Source organism: Polypterus senegalus, chromosome 11 (assembly GCF_016835505.1).
Source record: "Polypterus senegalus isolate Bchr_013 chromosome 11, ASM1683550v1, whole genome shotgun sequence".
Taxonomy (NCBI): Eukaryota; Metazoa; Chordata; class Cladistia; order Polypteriformes; family Polypteridae; genus Polypterus; species Polypterus senegalus.
The window spans coordinates 89,842,524-89,860,310 of record NC_053164.1 but is presented as its reverse complement, the minus strand read 5'-3'; the positions used below and the strand labels follow the sequence as shown (position 1 = coordinate 89,860,310).

At 39.3% G+C, this 17,787-nt stretch overlaps 1 protein-coding gene across 1 annotated transcript in view; it reads left to right on the top strand.

The window, feature by feature from the left end:
* Positions 1 to 1,018: 1,018 nt before the first annotated feature.
* The window catches only part of LOC120539301 (indoleamine 2,3-dioxygenase 2-like), a 51,335-nt gene continuing 34,566 nt past the window's right edge, over positions 1,019 to 17,787 (top strand). Inside the window, exons 1-2 of the mRNA XM_039769241.1 lie at positions 1,019 to 1,069; positions 1,183 to 1,507. Of these exons, the coding sequence (XP_039625175.1) occupies positions 1,334 to 1,507 (174 nt within the window). The 5' untranslated portion in view covers positions 1,019 to 1,069; positions 1,183 to 1,333. The remainder of the gene's footprint in view (positions 1,070 to 1,182; positions 1,508 to 17,787) is intronic.

The window sequence follows — 17,787 nt, the reverse complement described above, 5'->3', positions numbered from 1 at the left end:
TCCAAGGCTCAGGCCTCTTGTGATACAGATTTGAATGAAATGAATTTTAAAAACTCAATGGGTGGATGTTAGAATAATTTATTAGCTGTTCATTACTTTTAATTTTATTTAAAGTTTTTAAGTATGCCTAATCCAATTTAGGGTCACAGAAAGCCAGGTCTATATTGACATCATTCGTCATAACATAGGAAACATCCCTAAACTGGACACAAGTCCATTTCAGATTCTACTTCTTCTTAGATGTAGGAGTAGCTATTTACTTGCCTATTATTCTCTTTTTCTATTTCACTGGCCTTAAATATCAGAAGACTGTGATGATTTGATTTTTATTGTGGCTGTGGACCAACACATCACAGTATTTCTGCTTTTGTCCTTAAAGGCAATCAATGAATGGAAATAAAACTAACTTTCTGTTTCCTTTCTGTCATGATGGCTTTTTCTTGTGCAATAGTTGAGCAATGTGTACTGAGTGATATGATCCTACACAATTTCTAAAGATAGTTTAAATATGCCAATTTTTGTAACACCAATAAATCATTAACATATTTAATGAAAGTTATCTGAATGAATGTTAACGTGAGTGCACCATGGGTTGGTATGCCATTCTGGGTTGGTTTCTACCTTGTACTTTAATTATGCCTTTTGGCTGCCTGTAGTCACATGGAGGGAGACGCACGTCTAAGGACAAAGCGAGAACAAACATCTATGAACAACTCATTAAATGGGAATGGCAGTGAGAGATCCATCATTGGCAAGGCTATACCCACAGGGCTTCTTCCTAAAGCAACCACAACCAGTTTCTTCAGTTTGTCAGCTTTAAACATCTTACAGAAATGTTAGCTTAAAAAAAATAAATACAATAATAAAGCAATTCCATAGGTTCCCAGACTTTGTTCTGTACTGCTTCTGTGGTTAAGGATTTTTATTCATGTTAACTGTGTAAGAAAAACTGACTGTGAAATGGAGTTTGTTTTACATTTCTAGGAGCAATCAGTGATTAGAGGAAGAAAGTACAGCAATTCTCTTTATTTTTTTATAGCACTGATCATTGAGACAACAAAGTTCACAGGTAAAATACAACTACATATACAGTATAACTTATTAGTTTTGAGTGTATGAAATATGTTTATATTAAAGCTTGTTCTGTTGTGGTGTTTGTCTTGTTTTTTTTTTTTTAACCAGGCCTAGATGTTTTCATCCTCTTGTGAAGGCCTGTTACAGGTGTCTCTTGAACGTCACATGTTTAAAGAGACATAGAGAGAATTCGAATAAAGGGGAAAACACAGCCACAGAAAAAGTGAAGTGCTTTCCCACAGCTCATTTGTATCGTCCAATGAGCTCTCACAAGACAGCCTACAGGATCCTCTTTATAATGCCCAAGCCTCTCGAGAGCCTTTCAGAAGTGCTGCTTGCCATGGAGCCTCTCAGAGGGCCGTCTATGTCAGAGATCTGCCTCAAGGACTTTGGTGTTTGTGAAAATTATGGATTTGTTCTTCCAGAGCCTAAGGTGAGAAAAAAAAATTTATTTCAGAAGGGTGTGAGGGCACCGGCAGGGAAAACAAGATAAAAATTCTAGTATTACCTGTTTTTTTATTCTAACATCAGTGCTACTAGCTAGAGATGAAACACACTGTGATAGACTTCTTCTCAGACAGGTTTACCAATTAAAATTTCTGTAAATATTAGTGGGAATAATTTAAGATTTGCAAATCTGTGACTTTCTGTACTTTTATCAGTCAGATGTGTACCATAGGCATAGGCTTGTGTTCTTGACACATTAATCTACTCCTCTGCTATTTGAATAAGTCTTTCGAGGACATTATTGAAAGCTTTTACACAGTATTTGCCTACTTTCTGCCCAGCTGAAGTACCTGATTCTTGCATCTATATGATTCTTCACTCTCATCCACACCTGTAGTGATTCAGCCTCATGTCTCCAAATCCTTCTCCTCAAGACATTTCTGCCTATTTACAATCCTTCAGTCCTTCCAACAGTTTATCTGTGGCCGTGGCTGCTTGTGTCTGTTTTCTTTATGCTTTGTATCCCTTTATCTCTCTTTTGTTTAGTATGTATTTCTCTCTGAATTTCTATTAAATTCAGATGCTGTATAGCAGTGCAGCATTTAATGCTGCTGCCTCACAGCCGTAAGGACCGAGATGTATTTCCCGTTCGACTACTATCTGTGTGCAGTTTGCACATTCTCTTCTTGTTGGTTTACTTACAATTACTCCTTAAGGTGAGTATATTAGATTAACTGGTGTCAAAAAAACTGGCTTTTTATAAGTGAGCATCGATTTGTGTAGGTTCCTGCCTTTCATTAGAAGTTACCAAGATACACTTGTATGGATATCTATCTGTTCCTTTTTCTATCCTGCTGTAGGCATGCACCCCTCTACCTGTATATCTGTATGTATATTAAACCCCTTCTAATCCTGTCATCCTCATAGCAAACAACTTTAAAGCTTCTTGTTTCTTAATCAGTTCTTCCCTTCAATTGATGCTCTGCTTTCCTAAACATGCTGTTATTTCCCCATCACCTAAATGTTGAAAAAACCAACAGTTCTAAGGCGTTTAGCAATGATTTCTGTCTCGTATACAAAGAATCGCACTTTCTATTTGATTCTTTGGGTGTCATGTGGCTGCAGTTGCTGCTGGTTTTGAATCATAGCTTCAGAGACCTAAGTTCAAATCCTGAACTGAAGGTGGTATGTGGCATTTGTATATTCTCCCTGAGTTTTTGTGGCTTTTTTCTCTGGGAACTCTGCTGCTATAAAACCACATAACATACCCTTTCCGGTCCCCACATACCCCACTCTGGCCTGTCCACCATTTAAAATAAGTGAATGTTATACTACTGGTTTTAGAACACCTCAGGTTTTTCAGTTTTTATGAAAATGCGTGCAGTTTAATCTCTTAATGTTTCATGACATCAAGGCATTGAACAAATAAACAATGGCAAATAAAAAAATAAGTCAAGTAACCATTTAAGTGTATAAATTTTTTTCACATTTTTGATTCATCAAAATAGCCACCATTTGCTTATATGACAGCCAAACTGTGGTGACCCTTTTGATTCAGAATGCAAGTCACCAACTCTGCCTCCAGTAAAAGAATCCCAGACCATCACACTTCCTCCTCTGTGTTTGACAGTTGGTGTTACACACTGAGGAACCATCCTTTCACCAACTCACCAACTCACCCTGTGTGATGAACCAAAGATTTCAAATTTTGATTCATAAGACCATAAGACTTTCTTCCAGACTGCAGTAGTCCATAGTCGGTATTTCATGACCAAAGCAAGCCTCTCTTCCTTATTTTGTCCTTTAAGGAATGGCTTTCTTACTGCCGCTCATCCTGTCAAACCTGCAGCACAAAGTCTCCTCTTTACAGTAGTTACTGGGACTTGCTTTTTTCAACCACTGTTAAAGCTGCAGTGCTATGAGGTGCCTATCACTTAAGCTGGTGACTCTCAGAAACTCTGATTGGGTTGTAACTTGGGGTCTGCCAGATCTCTTCCTATTGGAGTTTGTTTTCCAATTGCTTTTGAGTTGTGTACTCACTGACAATTTCTGTAAATGTACACTGGTACTATTAATGCTGTCCAGAGTGGTGGCAGAACCTCTGTGTTATTCCGAGTTAATTCTGGGGTTCATCAGGGGTGTGTTCTTGCTCCCACTCTGTTCAATGCTCTTTACAATGTTCAATGTTTGGACTGAGTGTTCAATAGGGTCGTGTGATCCAGTAGCTGTGGGGCATCTGTTGGTAAATAAAGATTCACTGATCTTGACTTTGCTGACGGTGCTGTAATCTTCATGGAGTCAATGTAGGTTCTGATTGAGGATCATGAGATACTGAGCGAGGAGTCTGAGGGTCTGGGCTTGCAAGTTTCCTGGATAAAAACCAAAGCTCAGGCCTTTAATGACCTCTTGTGCACAACCATCTGCAGTGTGTCTGTATGCTGAGAGAGTTGTGACCTTGTTGATAGGTTTACTTACCTTGGCGAAGTCAGTAGACGGACTGGGAGAGAATGGTGGATCATGAGTTTGCTAGAAAGGGGTGTATGGAGCTCCCAATGTCTTTGCCAAAGTACAAAGATCCAAGTCTTTAGAGTCCTTGTGCTTTGTGTTTTGCTATATGGTTGTGAGACATGGACACTGTCGAGTGACCTGAGACAAAGACTGGACTCCTTTGGTACTGTGTCTCTTCGGAGAATCCTTGGGTACTGCTGGTCTGACTTTGTATCGAACGAGCGGCTGCTCATGGGGTCTCAAATGAGGCACATTACCTGCATTGTGAGGGAGCATCAGTTATAAATCTGATTTCCCAGCATCCATCTATTCATCCAGTAAGCTGATAGACACATTTCAGGATTATAGAAAACTATAGTGTGTTCTGGCCATCCATTACGTGGCACACATGCTTACCCAGACTCATTCACACTGAGTCAATGTAGAGGTTCCAGTTCATTTAATCTGCAGATATTTGGGATATGCCATAAACTGGAAGTTATACTGTTGCCACCACCTTGAACACTGATTTAATCTTCTTTCCCACTCACCACTTCTGTTAGTTAACTGCCTCTGCCTTTTGTCACCCATTTTAAGTTAATGTGCAAATGTGCACTTAAATTACAAAAAGCCAAGTTGAAGCTTATAGTTTGATGTAATTTTATCATTTATCATTATCATTTGTTTTTCTTATAATTTAGCCATGTTGCTTCTTTTTTAACCTTTTATAGGCGCTAGTGTTTTTTTATTTCCTGTTGATGGGTGATGACAATGGCATTTAATACTTTATTGATACTTTTATATTGGGCGTTGTGAAAATAAAGAGTCTTCAAAACTAGAAAAAAGGTTTGGGGATTGTCCCCATATATTGTCGTCCAGACAATTGAAATAAAGGAAGCGATTCAAAATGACTTTTCAGTACAGAATGAATATTTACTGTAGACAAGATGGCGTTTTTATAATAGAATGTATGATGGGAGAGGAAATGGTTGGCCGGAAGTGACGACTGGAGGCGGGAACACGGCACCAACATCATCAGGAGTAGACAGAAGGAATGAATCGTGGAACCGGAAGTGACGTCATTGGAGTGGGACCAGAAGTGACGTAATCGCGACCATTTTGGAGCCAGAAATGGAGAGGTTTATTTTTCTTCCAGTTTTCTGCAGGTAGAAAGAGATTCAGGTAAGTACCACGTGATAGTCCCTTGTCTCGCGAGATTTCACTCACTTTTAGGCTCTTTGACTGCCTTTAACTCGCACGTGTGTGACAGCGTATACACAGTGACAGCTAACGACTTACAAAACATGAATCACACCAACAAAAGGCAATACTTCTACAACTACAATACTTCTACAACAACTATCTTGTGCTTGTGCAAATCTAGATTACAGTAATCCCTCGTTTATCGCAGGAGATAGGTTTCAAAGCCGGCCGCAATAACTGAATTTCCGCGAAGTAGGGACACAGTATTTATTTAATAATTTAACGTGTATTTGGACATTTTTAAACCCTCCCTGTACTGTTTACAACCCACCCTTTACTCTATTAATAACAGGGACAACTGTTAAGCAATGTGAAATCGGTAGATAAGTTTACAGTTACTGTATAGCGAAGTACACGTACCTATATATGACGTGATGATGGTGATGAATATGCTGTGCAGTAAAAATGATGACGATGAAGGTGATGATGACTTTTACTGCGCAGCCGATGACTGTATTTTATGTCTGTTCAGACAGCAGTGCCATTTCTTGGGGCATCTCTTCCACGGTTTCCGAAGGTGTATCCGTAGTAGTAGTAGGAACTGGCTCTTTTTTGTGAGGCTGCAAAAACATTGTGATCGGCAGCTGCTGCCGCTGCTTCTTTTTCCGGTCGAAGAGCAGCTTGTAGGCGGTCATGACGTCGCCGACCTTGTTGCAAAATTGGACCGATCGAACCATATCGTCGTCCCATTCCTGTGACCGCTTTTGCAGATCCTTAGCCAGTCTGAAGCCACAGCCGCGAACGTTCTCCCTTCCTTCAACATATCCAGAAGTTTTACCTTATCAGCGATCATCATCAATCTTCGTTGGCGTTTAGGCTCAGCACCAGCCTTGGAAGAAGGAGCACGTTTGGGAGCCATTGCAAAATTGAAGCGAAGTTCAACACAAAGAAACCACAAAAAAATCACACACAGTACAGTGTAAAGTAAACTGCTCGGCGAGAAAGCTTGAAGCGAAATGGCCGCGACAGAGAGACAAGGGGAGGTGCTGTGGGATCTGGGCATCAGTCAAAGCACCAATCACGGGCCCGATTAGAAAGCGGGAAGCTGTGATTTGTCGTCTCCCTCCCATGTATTAATCACAGCCCGTGTTACAACGCACTTAGTCACCGAACTTGTTTTGTTGTTCTTAGACTAGGAAATACTATATTTAAAAACCCGCGAACTCGTAATTTCGTGAAAAGTGAACCGCGAAGTAGCGAAGGATTACTGTACTGGTAGAAAACACTAGTTGCACAAAGAAGATTAAAATGTTGAAATGTCATTTATAAGTTCAATATGGTTATGGTGAGCAAGCATCAGTTATGGTCCTGTGGTACAGATATACACTATTTGTGCTAGTTGCGCAAAGTGTGATAATTCTTTACATGTTTCACTTGATATCTTAATTGAGTTGTTCTTAATAATGTGCCCTATATGCAGCAGTTTCTTAGTTCTTTAAAACATCCCACATATGCTTTTCTTAAGTGTATATGTAAGCAGCAACCCAGAAAACCCACATTTGTAACATATATATAGCTGTACACTATAAAACCAGTAAAAACAGACCTTCTCTGCCAAAAACTGAAAACAGCAAGAATTTTAAACTAAAAAGATAATGGGTTTTCACCTGATCTTGAATTTCAGTGCATGCTTTAATTCTCCACTTATTCAAACACATCATACATGACAGTTGAGCAGTACTATCCATAGAGATGAACTTGATATAGCTTTGTTAAAACCAAACACCACATAATTACATTGAAAGCTTTTGTAAATGAATGTTTTCTACTTAAATGCACTTATCATTATCCACTCTTTAAACTGACAGCACAACACACAGGTCTGAAGATTCTTGGATGATAATTTCAGTAATGAATTGCCAAAGTGCAGAAATGTTTAATACATTTGTTGTGAAATTTAAAAAAAAAATGATATTGAGAAGTAACATATTTTTCCATTAGATACATATTTTTCTGCTGATTTTTTACCCATGCAGAAGGAACAGAGTCTGCCGGACTTGGGGAATCCCAGGCTGGAAATTCCTTCTGTCACCAAAAGAAATTTCTAGTTGAAATCACAGCAGAATCACTTGTTCATTCATTTCATCTTCCTCCAAAGTAGTCAGAGCCAGCCACTTTGAACATGGGGCAAACTTTGCATATACTTGTTTTGACCATGATTCCAAACTTTAGTTATTCAGGCCTGGCAAACTTCTTCTGCACATGAGCAATGTAATAGTGATGATCACTTTGTTTATAAAATGTCCATGGATATCTATCTCCTTTATGAAAACTGTAAAGAAAGCATTAGCCTATCCTTCTAAGAAACAAAGTTGTATACCACTGTGTTAAGAAGCAGAGTGCATCAATTGAAGTTTGCTTCTGTGCTGTCAGTCATAAGTCATGGTCATGAATAGTCAGTATTCTAGCACAGCTTCATAACAGGTTTATATCCTTTTAAGAAAATAAAGTATGGAAAATAGAAATGTACAAAGGATATATCGTGAATAGAGGTGTGAAGTTGCTCATAGCAGACTCATCCCTTGTTGTTTTCTTGAGTGTGATGAGTGGTGGGACTGAAAGAATGAATGTGCAGTTGTTAGTGTAAACCACAGGTATCGAACTCCAGGCCTGGAGGGCCGCAGTGGCTACAGGTTTTCATTCTAACCATCTTCTTCATTAGTGACCAGTTTTTGCTGCTAATTAACTTGTTTTGCTTTAGTTTTAATTAACTTGACTCAGGCCCCTTAGTTGTCTTTTTTTAGTTAGCAGCCAAACAATAATGAGACACAAAACGAGCTGCCATACGACCAGCTCACCTATGCCCGTCACACAATATCTGAAAATAAAGAAAAGTGAAGGTCTCAGTAAGGTTGATCTCTCAGGTCAGCAAAACATTTTGACGAACAGAAAATCAACATTTTTTGAAATGTCTGCTGTGGCAGAATGAGAGCAGCAACACACCACAAAATCAAAAAACGGGCTTAATTAACAGCAAGAATCAGCTTCTCATTAATAGATTGGTTGGAGTGAAATTGGTTAGAGTTTGAAATCTCAGTTTAGTTGCTCATCTGTTGGCTCGTTTCACGTCTCATTTCTGTTTGGCTGCCATTTCATGAAGAAACAAATCAATTCAGAGGACTTAATCCTTAAAAACAGGGCTATTAAAATGAAAGGAAAAGGAGTTAATTAGCAGTGAAAACTGGTCCATTATTAGGAAAAGGGTCAGAATGAAAACCTGCAGCCACTGAGGCCCTCCAGGCCTGGAGTTTGACACCCCTGATGTAAGCTGTTCAACATTTACTGTATGTGTACAGCCGATGCATCTTGTTGGAGTGATTAACTTCAGTTCTCCTGAAATAGCAGTCGCTCATGCCTACTTTCCAAAGGTGTCCTTAATGGGTTTATTTTAACAGATCAGAACTCACTTATGATGAGCAGAAATAAATACACCTTACAACCATCACTGCCAGCATCTGCATAATATAAGTGAACCTCTGTCCATCTGGTAGTTATGTTGGCATATTCTTTGCTAAGGTTTTTGGTACACCATCATAGTACCTGCACATCAGAACAGGTAATTCATCTAAATCTAAGTATTATTGGCCTGGCCAGTACTTGGATGGGAGACTAACAAAAAGCTTGAGTTGCATCTGGAAGAGGCATTGGTAAGGACAGTAGGGAGTGCTTACTCTGTGGTCTTTGTATGGGTCCCAATACCCCAGTGCAGTGATAGGAACACTGTGATGTCAAATTAGCACCATACTTTGGATGAGATATAAAACTGAGGATCTGCCTCTCTGTGGTCATTAAAGATCCCAGGCCATCCTGCAAAAAGAGTAGGGTGTACCCAATGTCCTGGCTAAATTTCCCACTATGGCCTGGACATTCTGACCCCCTTATCATCCCCTGTCCCTAACAGGCTAACTATGTCTCTTACCCTTTTAACCACCTAATAGCCAATGAGAGCATACAGGTGCAAGAATGACTGCCATCACATCATCAAGGTGGATGATACGCAGTGGTGGTGGTTAAAGTGGTTTCCCATTGTCTATGTTAAGCACTTTGAGTAGGTTGGGACAGTGCTATATAATTGCACTTAATTATTATTATCTGTGAATTTATTGTGTAATTTAAATAAACTGCATTTTTCATTTAAAAAAATGGCACATCCGAACCCTTAGCACTGCCTAGAAACTCCTAAAGCAAATGCTATATGAATGCAGCAACAGACAAACTGACACTATAACTTAGAAATTTCAAATAGGAAAAATATTGAGCATTAAGGAATGATAGAGAGAGTACTAATCCCACTCAAGTCCATTAAACATTCAGGTGCTATGCCACCATCTGGCATTGGCATTATCAATTATACTAGGCTGGAGTCCTGGCTTAGCAAACTGTTGCAAGACGTTTCAGTTTACCTGACTGGGCATCCCTTTGGAATGCAACATCTGCAGACTTATCCAATCAGATGATTTATTCCAAGCCATGTGACAGCCAGGGACAGCTCTCTCTAAGGTATAAAATGGACTCAAGTTCTGAGCAATTCCCCCTTGGAATTCATTTAGTGACTACACCTGCAGTTTATTTCATCCTGGACAGCACTGGGTACCTCTGCTAGTACTGTAAAAATACAAGAACACAAAATATTCAAACCTGCTTCATACTTATTGCATCTGTTATTTACCTGAATTTTATGCAACCACCTTTATGCTTCTTATTGTTATATTTCCTAAACAGTAGTATGAATACATGTCAACAACGAGTGCTTTTTACCCAGGACAGGTCAGTTTGGTACAGCAGCCCTAGTTAACTCGTTCTTTCCCCTGTCGAGATGTGATCCTAAACAGATTGTATAGGCAGGTCTAGAAGTGTTAAAGAGTTCACTTATGAGGAAAGATCTCACTGAGGGGTGTTGAAATTGGGTCATTTTAGAAACAGTGACAGGGATCTGAATTGTCTGAATTGCCATCTTTAGAAATTTTTCTTACATTGTGTTCTAGGGCTTCAAAAAGAAAAACATGGGTTTGGTAACTATTTTAATCCCAGCATCTAAGATGATTATTGTTGACACCAGCAGATCAAACAAGTTTTTTTATAAATGCTATTGTTATGGGATTAATGGGCTGTAATCCCTTGAAACAGTCATGCTACAAACACAGATTAGCATAGCAACAAGAAAGTAAACGTGAGTTTTTAAATGTGTTAAAAAACATCTCTTTCTGTCAAGAGTACAGAAACTGGAGTTTCTAGGTTCTTGCACACTACACGAACACTCCTGGAATGTTGTGCAATTTACATTTGTGTCTTTCTTTCTTGTTAGACCAGTAAAAGCTCTCACTGCACCATACTGTCCTTGGGGATTTATGTCTCTCATAATAAGACTCCCATTAGTGAGAAGTCAAAGGAATATACTGTATGCTGTGAAACCCCTGACTGTTAAAGTTTTAAGACTTAAAGTAAAATGAGGCAAACACTCATTGGCAGACTCATTTGGGGTCAACTTGAAAATGGGGAGTGTTTAGGATACTTGTTCACAGGCAAGTGAGTCGGGGTAGCCTTGCATGTTTTTTATTCACTTAGGTATACTACAATTGGTCCATTCTGTATAATCAAGAAACTTCATTGTTTACTTTGCTTGATAGTAAAAAATAAAAGGATTTTTCATTTGACACCTATTATCTGAACTGGGCGGTAGCAGTACTGGAGAGATTAGCACTGTTATCACTTAGTTTCAAAGGTTTCATTCCAGACCTGGTTACTGTGTGAAGGCTGTCTGATCCAGTTTACTGTCATGTATGAAAGTTGTGAGTACTAGATCAATTGGTAATGTTTTTTTCATATTAGTTTATTAAACATTTATTATCATCACTGTCACATAGCTTTATCAACCATAGCACACATCGTCCATTAGATTGTCCTGTCTTGATCACTAAGTAATGCTTTGGAATCTCACAGTCTGATCAACCTTGATGCAGCCAGGTGTTGGTGTGGGGAGTTGACCTTTTGAGCAGCGGAAACTGGGAACAGGTAAAGTGCCATAATCTATGCTAAGGGCATTGTTAGCTGAAACAATATCTGGGAGACATGGAAAATGGCCAAAAGGAAAGCATTCCCTGTGAACCAAATGTGGTACACATTTCAATTTTGATGAAAAAATAGAAACACTTGTTCCTTACTATCCTTAGCTGGCAGCACAGATGAATTCAAGGTGTTTCCAGTCACTTTTCACTGATGTGAGTGAGCTGATACTTTGTTCTGGTGCTGATCTGTAGGACAATTTCTGTATTTTTGTCTTTTGCCAAGAAACATAAAGACCCATCTTTGAAGCATGCAATGTAAGAGATTGTTGAGCACCCTACAGTTGATCTGTTTGTCAACAAAAAGTTTTGCTTCATCAGAATACTTGGGATCCGTTTTAACTTGGTCAGCAATGTGAAGTCCAGCACAGTCAGCAAAGATTAGCATAGCAAGATGCATAGACCTGCAAAAAAGTACAAGAGCGAGGAGAGTGACAAGAGTGAGGATTTATCCCTTCTTATGCCCAGACCTTGTGGCAAATGGGTTAGATAACCTTGATCTATGATGGACACAGGAATGTTTATACATATGCATTTTTATACAAGGCATGGATGATGTCAACCAGCTTGTTTGGAACAAGATCCTTCCACAGAGCAATATGGTCCACAGAATCAAAGGCAGATTTGATAAAAACATAAGTCACATATAGGGCCAGTGAAAATCTGAATTTCTGATAACAGCCTGAGTGCCATTGTGGCATTGTGTGGATCTACCTCAAGTGAAACTGCTGTAGATGACAGGTCTTCAAGTCTAAGTAACATAGCTTTCACACTGGCTAATAACACACGTACAAAGATCTTGCCAGGCATATGGAACATAGAGATGGATCTATAGCTGTTGCATTGGTCTTGGTTAGTTTCCAAACTAAAAGATAGTGTTTGTGTAGGAACCTTGCAGCAAGTTCACTAGCATATTTCTGCAATAGTAGCACAATCGCCCTTCAGCTTTTTGATGGCTTTTCTGACTTCTTCAAGAATACGTTTGTTGTGACAAAAGTCTGAATGTGTGATCGCAAAATTCAGCACTGTCTCTAGTAATGGAGAGGTATTGGCAAGTAAATGATCTGAATGTTCTCTGGAGGTTGTTTTAGGTACATTTGTAACCTTTCAACAATGCTTCTCCCTTCTACTTGATGGCAATGTTTGTTTTTGGGACAGATACTTTTTTCATAGCTTTTTTGTAACTGATGATCCTATCAGTAGAAGATTGTATTGTCAAACAAAACAAGTCCTATTGGATGTTGAACATTTTGGAGGATGGCTTGGAAAAGCCAGTCTTATTTTACATGAAAGATGCCACCTGATCCATCACCACAACCTCAGGATTGCTGAGCTGGAGGAGGAGTTGACTGGCCTGAGTTGTAATTGAGACTTACCAGACCTGGCCCAGGTGTCCCTTAGAAATGTAGTGTGGAAGGAGCTGGCATAGGAGCAAACTCCAGACCAGACAGGTAGGTAACGGTCACAATGTGCAGGGTAAAGGGTGCACATTGTCAGGGTGAATTTACCACAAAATTGGAAGTGTCAAATCGTTTTCCACTCCTCTGAAGAGTCTGAGGTAGTAGGCAGGCATATAGAGTCCTTGGGAAGTTCAGAGATGAAGAGACTAGTGCACTTTTTGTAGGACCACAGCAAGTAAGTGTGGCTTTATACATTTTATCGTCACCAGAATACAACAATGCCATGGGATCCTTAAGAATTGAAATGTTCACCAGGGTAAGTTCCTGATCAACTGCCACCTGATTATCACATCTATACATAGCAGTAGTATTTCACGTCAGTGGCTGAAACTCTGAAGTTTTGATCTATTGTTAAGGGTGAAATCCCAAAAAGCTACTTGATTTCATCGGTTGGGGTAGAGGTGCCCTAATGGATGGATCTCTGCCTGAAAAAACATGGTTATAACAACAATGGCATCTTCCACCCATGTTGCCTAGTATATGATTTTGCATGTAGTATCACATGGATTTTAGATTCAGGGTTTGCCTTTGCCTAGACACTAAGGGCAGGTAGGGGACAAATATTGTCTAGATGATTGTTGTCACCAGTCATAGCCCCTAACCTGGCTATCTGCATTGAGTTTAGCTGATCAACCAGAATCAGCAGATTAGCAGATTAGACAGAGTGTACCTGCTTCTCTGTCTAAGCAATTACAGGAAGGTATATATGCAAGATGGGTGTAACATGTAGACCTATTTAAAATTAGTTCAGCTGTCTGACTACGAAAGGTTCTACCATTTCACCGGCTATCTCATCATTCCCATCTGTTTTCAAACACTTTTTTTCACTCAGATACTTTTGTGAGAAGTTAGTGTCACTGTTACCTTTTGGGGTAGTGCTTTTATCACAGTATTCCCAGTTCCCATGTCAAACACGTTTCCAATATCAAGTTTCATCATTGTCTTGTAGATACACAAAGGACTCATTTTGGGATGAAGAAATCTCACTCCCCTTGAGCCCACCCCATTTTTTGTTCTGACTTCTGCTGAAATTATTGACATATTTTCACTTTTAATGCTGTTAGTCTTCAATAACCAACTGTTTGACAAATATTATTCTGCTTTTTTTAAAATTTCTGCATATATAGTATTTGAATTTAAAATGTATTGTATTTGTCAATTTTTACTTGTATGTTTTCCATCTGGTCTTATGTAGACCAAGTCATGGCAGATGATTCATTCCAAACGTTTCCCAAAACTTCATCAAACAAACTATGCCAAGTCTCTCCAGAAGATGTCAAATAAAATATTTAGTTTGCATCAGGAGTGTGCTGCTTTCTCACATTCCATTGTCCACAGTATGCAATGGTTCATGCATGTAAATAATAGAAGGCAACACCTTCACTGGAGCTGTTCTCATTTCCCTACAGAAGAGAACAATATTGAAGTCATCTCATTTAGGGGTGTAGCAGGATATGAAACTGATGGGCCGTGTAATTTGCTAAAAAGACAAGGGTCCTTGACTGAAATATTCTTTCTGTGTTCATGTAGCCACAGAGCTCTGAAACAGCCAACATTTATGAGCTCCTGGTTTGTTGGTAATCCAACAGATCAGTCCTTTTTTATACAGCACCATTCAAACCACAAGGAGCATTAGAGACATTTTATCATTACTGCTGTACAAAGTATGTACTTACTCTTTATTTATCTTTACATTTAGTTTGGGAAGGTGACCCCCTTCTTGAAATAGGAAGTCCAAAGGGACAGGATGTCATTTCCGATTGACCCCATATTGTGCCCCTGAAGCTTTAGTAAAACTGTACTTCTCATAATCATGTGAGGGATTCTTCTGGCCAGATATTTCTCAGAAACCACAAGGCATTGCTTAAGCATTGAATGTATATATAAAATACTAGCAAAATACCCGCACTTCACAGCAGAGAAGTAGCGTGTTAAAGAAGTTATGAAAAAGAAAAGGAAACATTTTAAAAATAACGTAACACGATTGTCAATGTAATTGTTTTGTCACTGCTATGAGTGTTGCTGTCATATATATATATATATACACACACACACACAAACAGAGACACACACACATATAAACATATATACACATCTACATATATATACACATACATATACACACACACATATACATATATAGATATACACATACATACATACAGATAAATATACATATATATACTGTATATATACACACAGACACATATATAAACATATATATACAGATCTACATATATATACATATCCACATATATATATATATATATATATATATATATATATACACACACACACATACATATATACATACATACATACATACATATATATATACTGTATATAGAAAAATCCCCGCGCTAGGCACGACCTTTGTATACCACGTTGTCAGTTCAGCACTCCGGTTGTAATATGACCAAGCTGTGCACTGAGCTTACTTTTGAGAATGCAACGTATAGTTTTGTCCAGGAGGAAAGCAATGTTGCTTCAAATCAATGCCAACCTTTTGTAGGGTCTGTCCCTGAGACTTATTAATTGTCATCGTGAAGCAGAGCCTTACTGGAAATTTGAGGCATTTGAATTGAAATGGTAGATCAGAGAGTATAACGGTTATGTGAGGAATACATTCAGAGTGTGGCGCTCTGCTGTTTTTTTGTGTAGCTGCCTTCACACAGCTTCTCCGCTGCTTTATAAACGAACGCCATATGAGGCCATCATTTATCCTTGCTTCGTGGTTCTGTACTGTTTTATTGTTCGTTTAATACAATTGCTATAGTTATTGTGTAGCTATTTGAGACTAACTGTACTGTTTAGGTACCCATCTCCTTTATTTAATCCGCGGCTTGCACGCTATTTTTTGTTCATTTATTACGATTATAGTTATTTATTGATTCCCTTCTTTAGCTGACTGCCTGCTCATATAAGGTGCTCCGCTGGTTTTTTGTGAAGCAGCCTTTACACAGCTTCTCCGCTGTTTTATATACGAACGAAATATAAGGCCATCCTTTTTCCTTGCTTCGCCAAGAAAACTGCCTTTTTATTTAATCCACGGGTTCTCCGCTGTTTTATTGTTCGTTTATTACGATTGTTATAGTTCTCTTTGTATAGCACGTTGTCAGTTCAGCAGTCCGGTTGTAATATGACGAAGCTGCGCAAGCTCACTCTTGAGAATGCAACGTATAGTTGTCCAGGAGAAAAGCAATCTTGCCTGAAATCAATGGAAAACTTTTTGTAGGGTCTGTCCCTGAGACTTATTACTTGTCAGCGCAAAGCAGAGCCTTACTGGAAATTGGAGGCATTTGAATTGAAATGGGAGATCAGAGGGTATAACGGTAATGCAAGGAATACATTGAGTGTGGAGAAACTCTAGAGACAGTGTGTGTATTAACTTGTGGATTTTTCTGTATTTGGTGGCAGCGTGACAAAGTTGCCTACGCAAGACCGCGTTAGCTGTGGAGCTCAGCTCAGAGCATATTCTTTTCCTACCTTGTCAATTGTGTAATGCGTTTTTTGAACAGGTTTGATGCATGGAAGTGGTCACTCGTACTGCTTTCAGTCAGTTCACGTGAGCTGCTCTCTTGTGTGATGTTGCTATATCCACGGCTTCATTTAATGTTAGCTAAGACCCGGCACTTAAAAGTTTCTGGCTACAGCAATTTTAACTCCGTTACAAAGTGATTCAAAGTCTCGTTTATACCTCGTGTCTTCTCATTAAACTTGTATCTCGCTAATAAAGTATTCAACGAAGGCATGACAAACGGCAGCGGGAGCGTGTCCATAAACTTAATTTAAACTTACGGTTTACAACGTGCTTTGTTTCCGCAGTAGCTGCACTTATGAATAAGCTTGTATACGTTTTTCTTCAGCGCTCTTTGGAGCTCTTCCTTGTTTTCTACGTACTGCATTCACAGTCAGTTCACGTGATTACGTGGGAGGCGTGATGATGTGAGACGCAGCTCCGTCCCCCGCGGCCATCAAGCTAAAGCCCATTACAGTATATGGAGAAAAATAGGTTCCAATTATGACCATTACGCGTATAATTTCGAAATGAAACCTGCCCAACTTTTGTAAGTAAGCTGTAAGGAATGAGCCTGCTAAATTTCAGCCTTCTACCTACACGGGAAGTTGGAGAATTAGTGATGAGTGAGTGAGTGAGTGAGGGCTTTGCCTTTTATTAGTATAGATTTATGTGTGTGCAGATTACTGAAATTTTTATTGTTGTTTCACTTTGCTGTGGTGTGGCACCACTTCCCATTTATCTCAGCTTTTCTAAGATATGTTCAGTTCTGGCTTTCATCTGAGATAAGTGGAGGGGACTTTGTACTGGTTTATCTTTACTAACACAGATATTTGTTCCACTTTTTACTAAAGTGTATCCAGCTCTCAGATCCTCATAAATGAGTTGCCCAAATTCAGAGTTGTTGAGAACCAGTAACTTGAAGGTACTACTTTATACAATATAAGACAAACCAATCACTCTTCATCCAGCAGTTACATTCTCTCCAATGTTAATGTTTGTGAAATGTTCTTTGTAATGCATATATAAATTAAATGCAATACTAATAATGTGTGGGCGGCACGGTGGCGCAGTGGTAGCGCTGCTGCCTCGCAGTTAGGAGACTCGGGTTCGCTTTCCGGGTCCTTCCTGCGTGGAGTTTGCATGTTCTCCCCGTGTCTGCGTGGGTTTCCTCCCACAGTCCAAAGACATGCCGGTTAGGTGGATTGGCGATTCTAAATTGGCTCTAGTGTGTGTTTGCGTGTGTCCTGCGGTGGGTTGGCATCATGCCCAGGATTGGTTCAGTGTTGGCTGGGATTGGCTCCAGCAGTCTCCCCAGACCCTGTGTTTGGATTCAGCGGGTTGGAAAATGGATGGATGGACAAATAATGTTGTCTTGAATTGAAGACATGCATGTCTCCCTCATTTATTAACCAAAAGTGCTTTCTTCATAATGTGGATTATGAAACCCATGTAATCTGAGAAATGAGGGGATGGA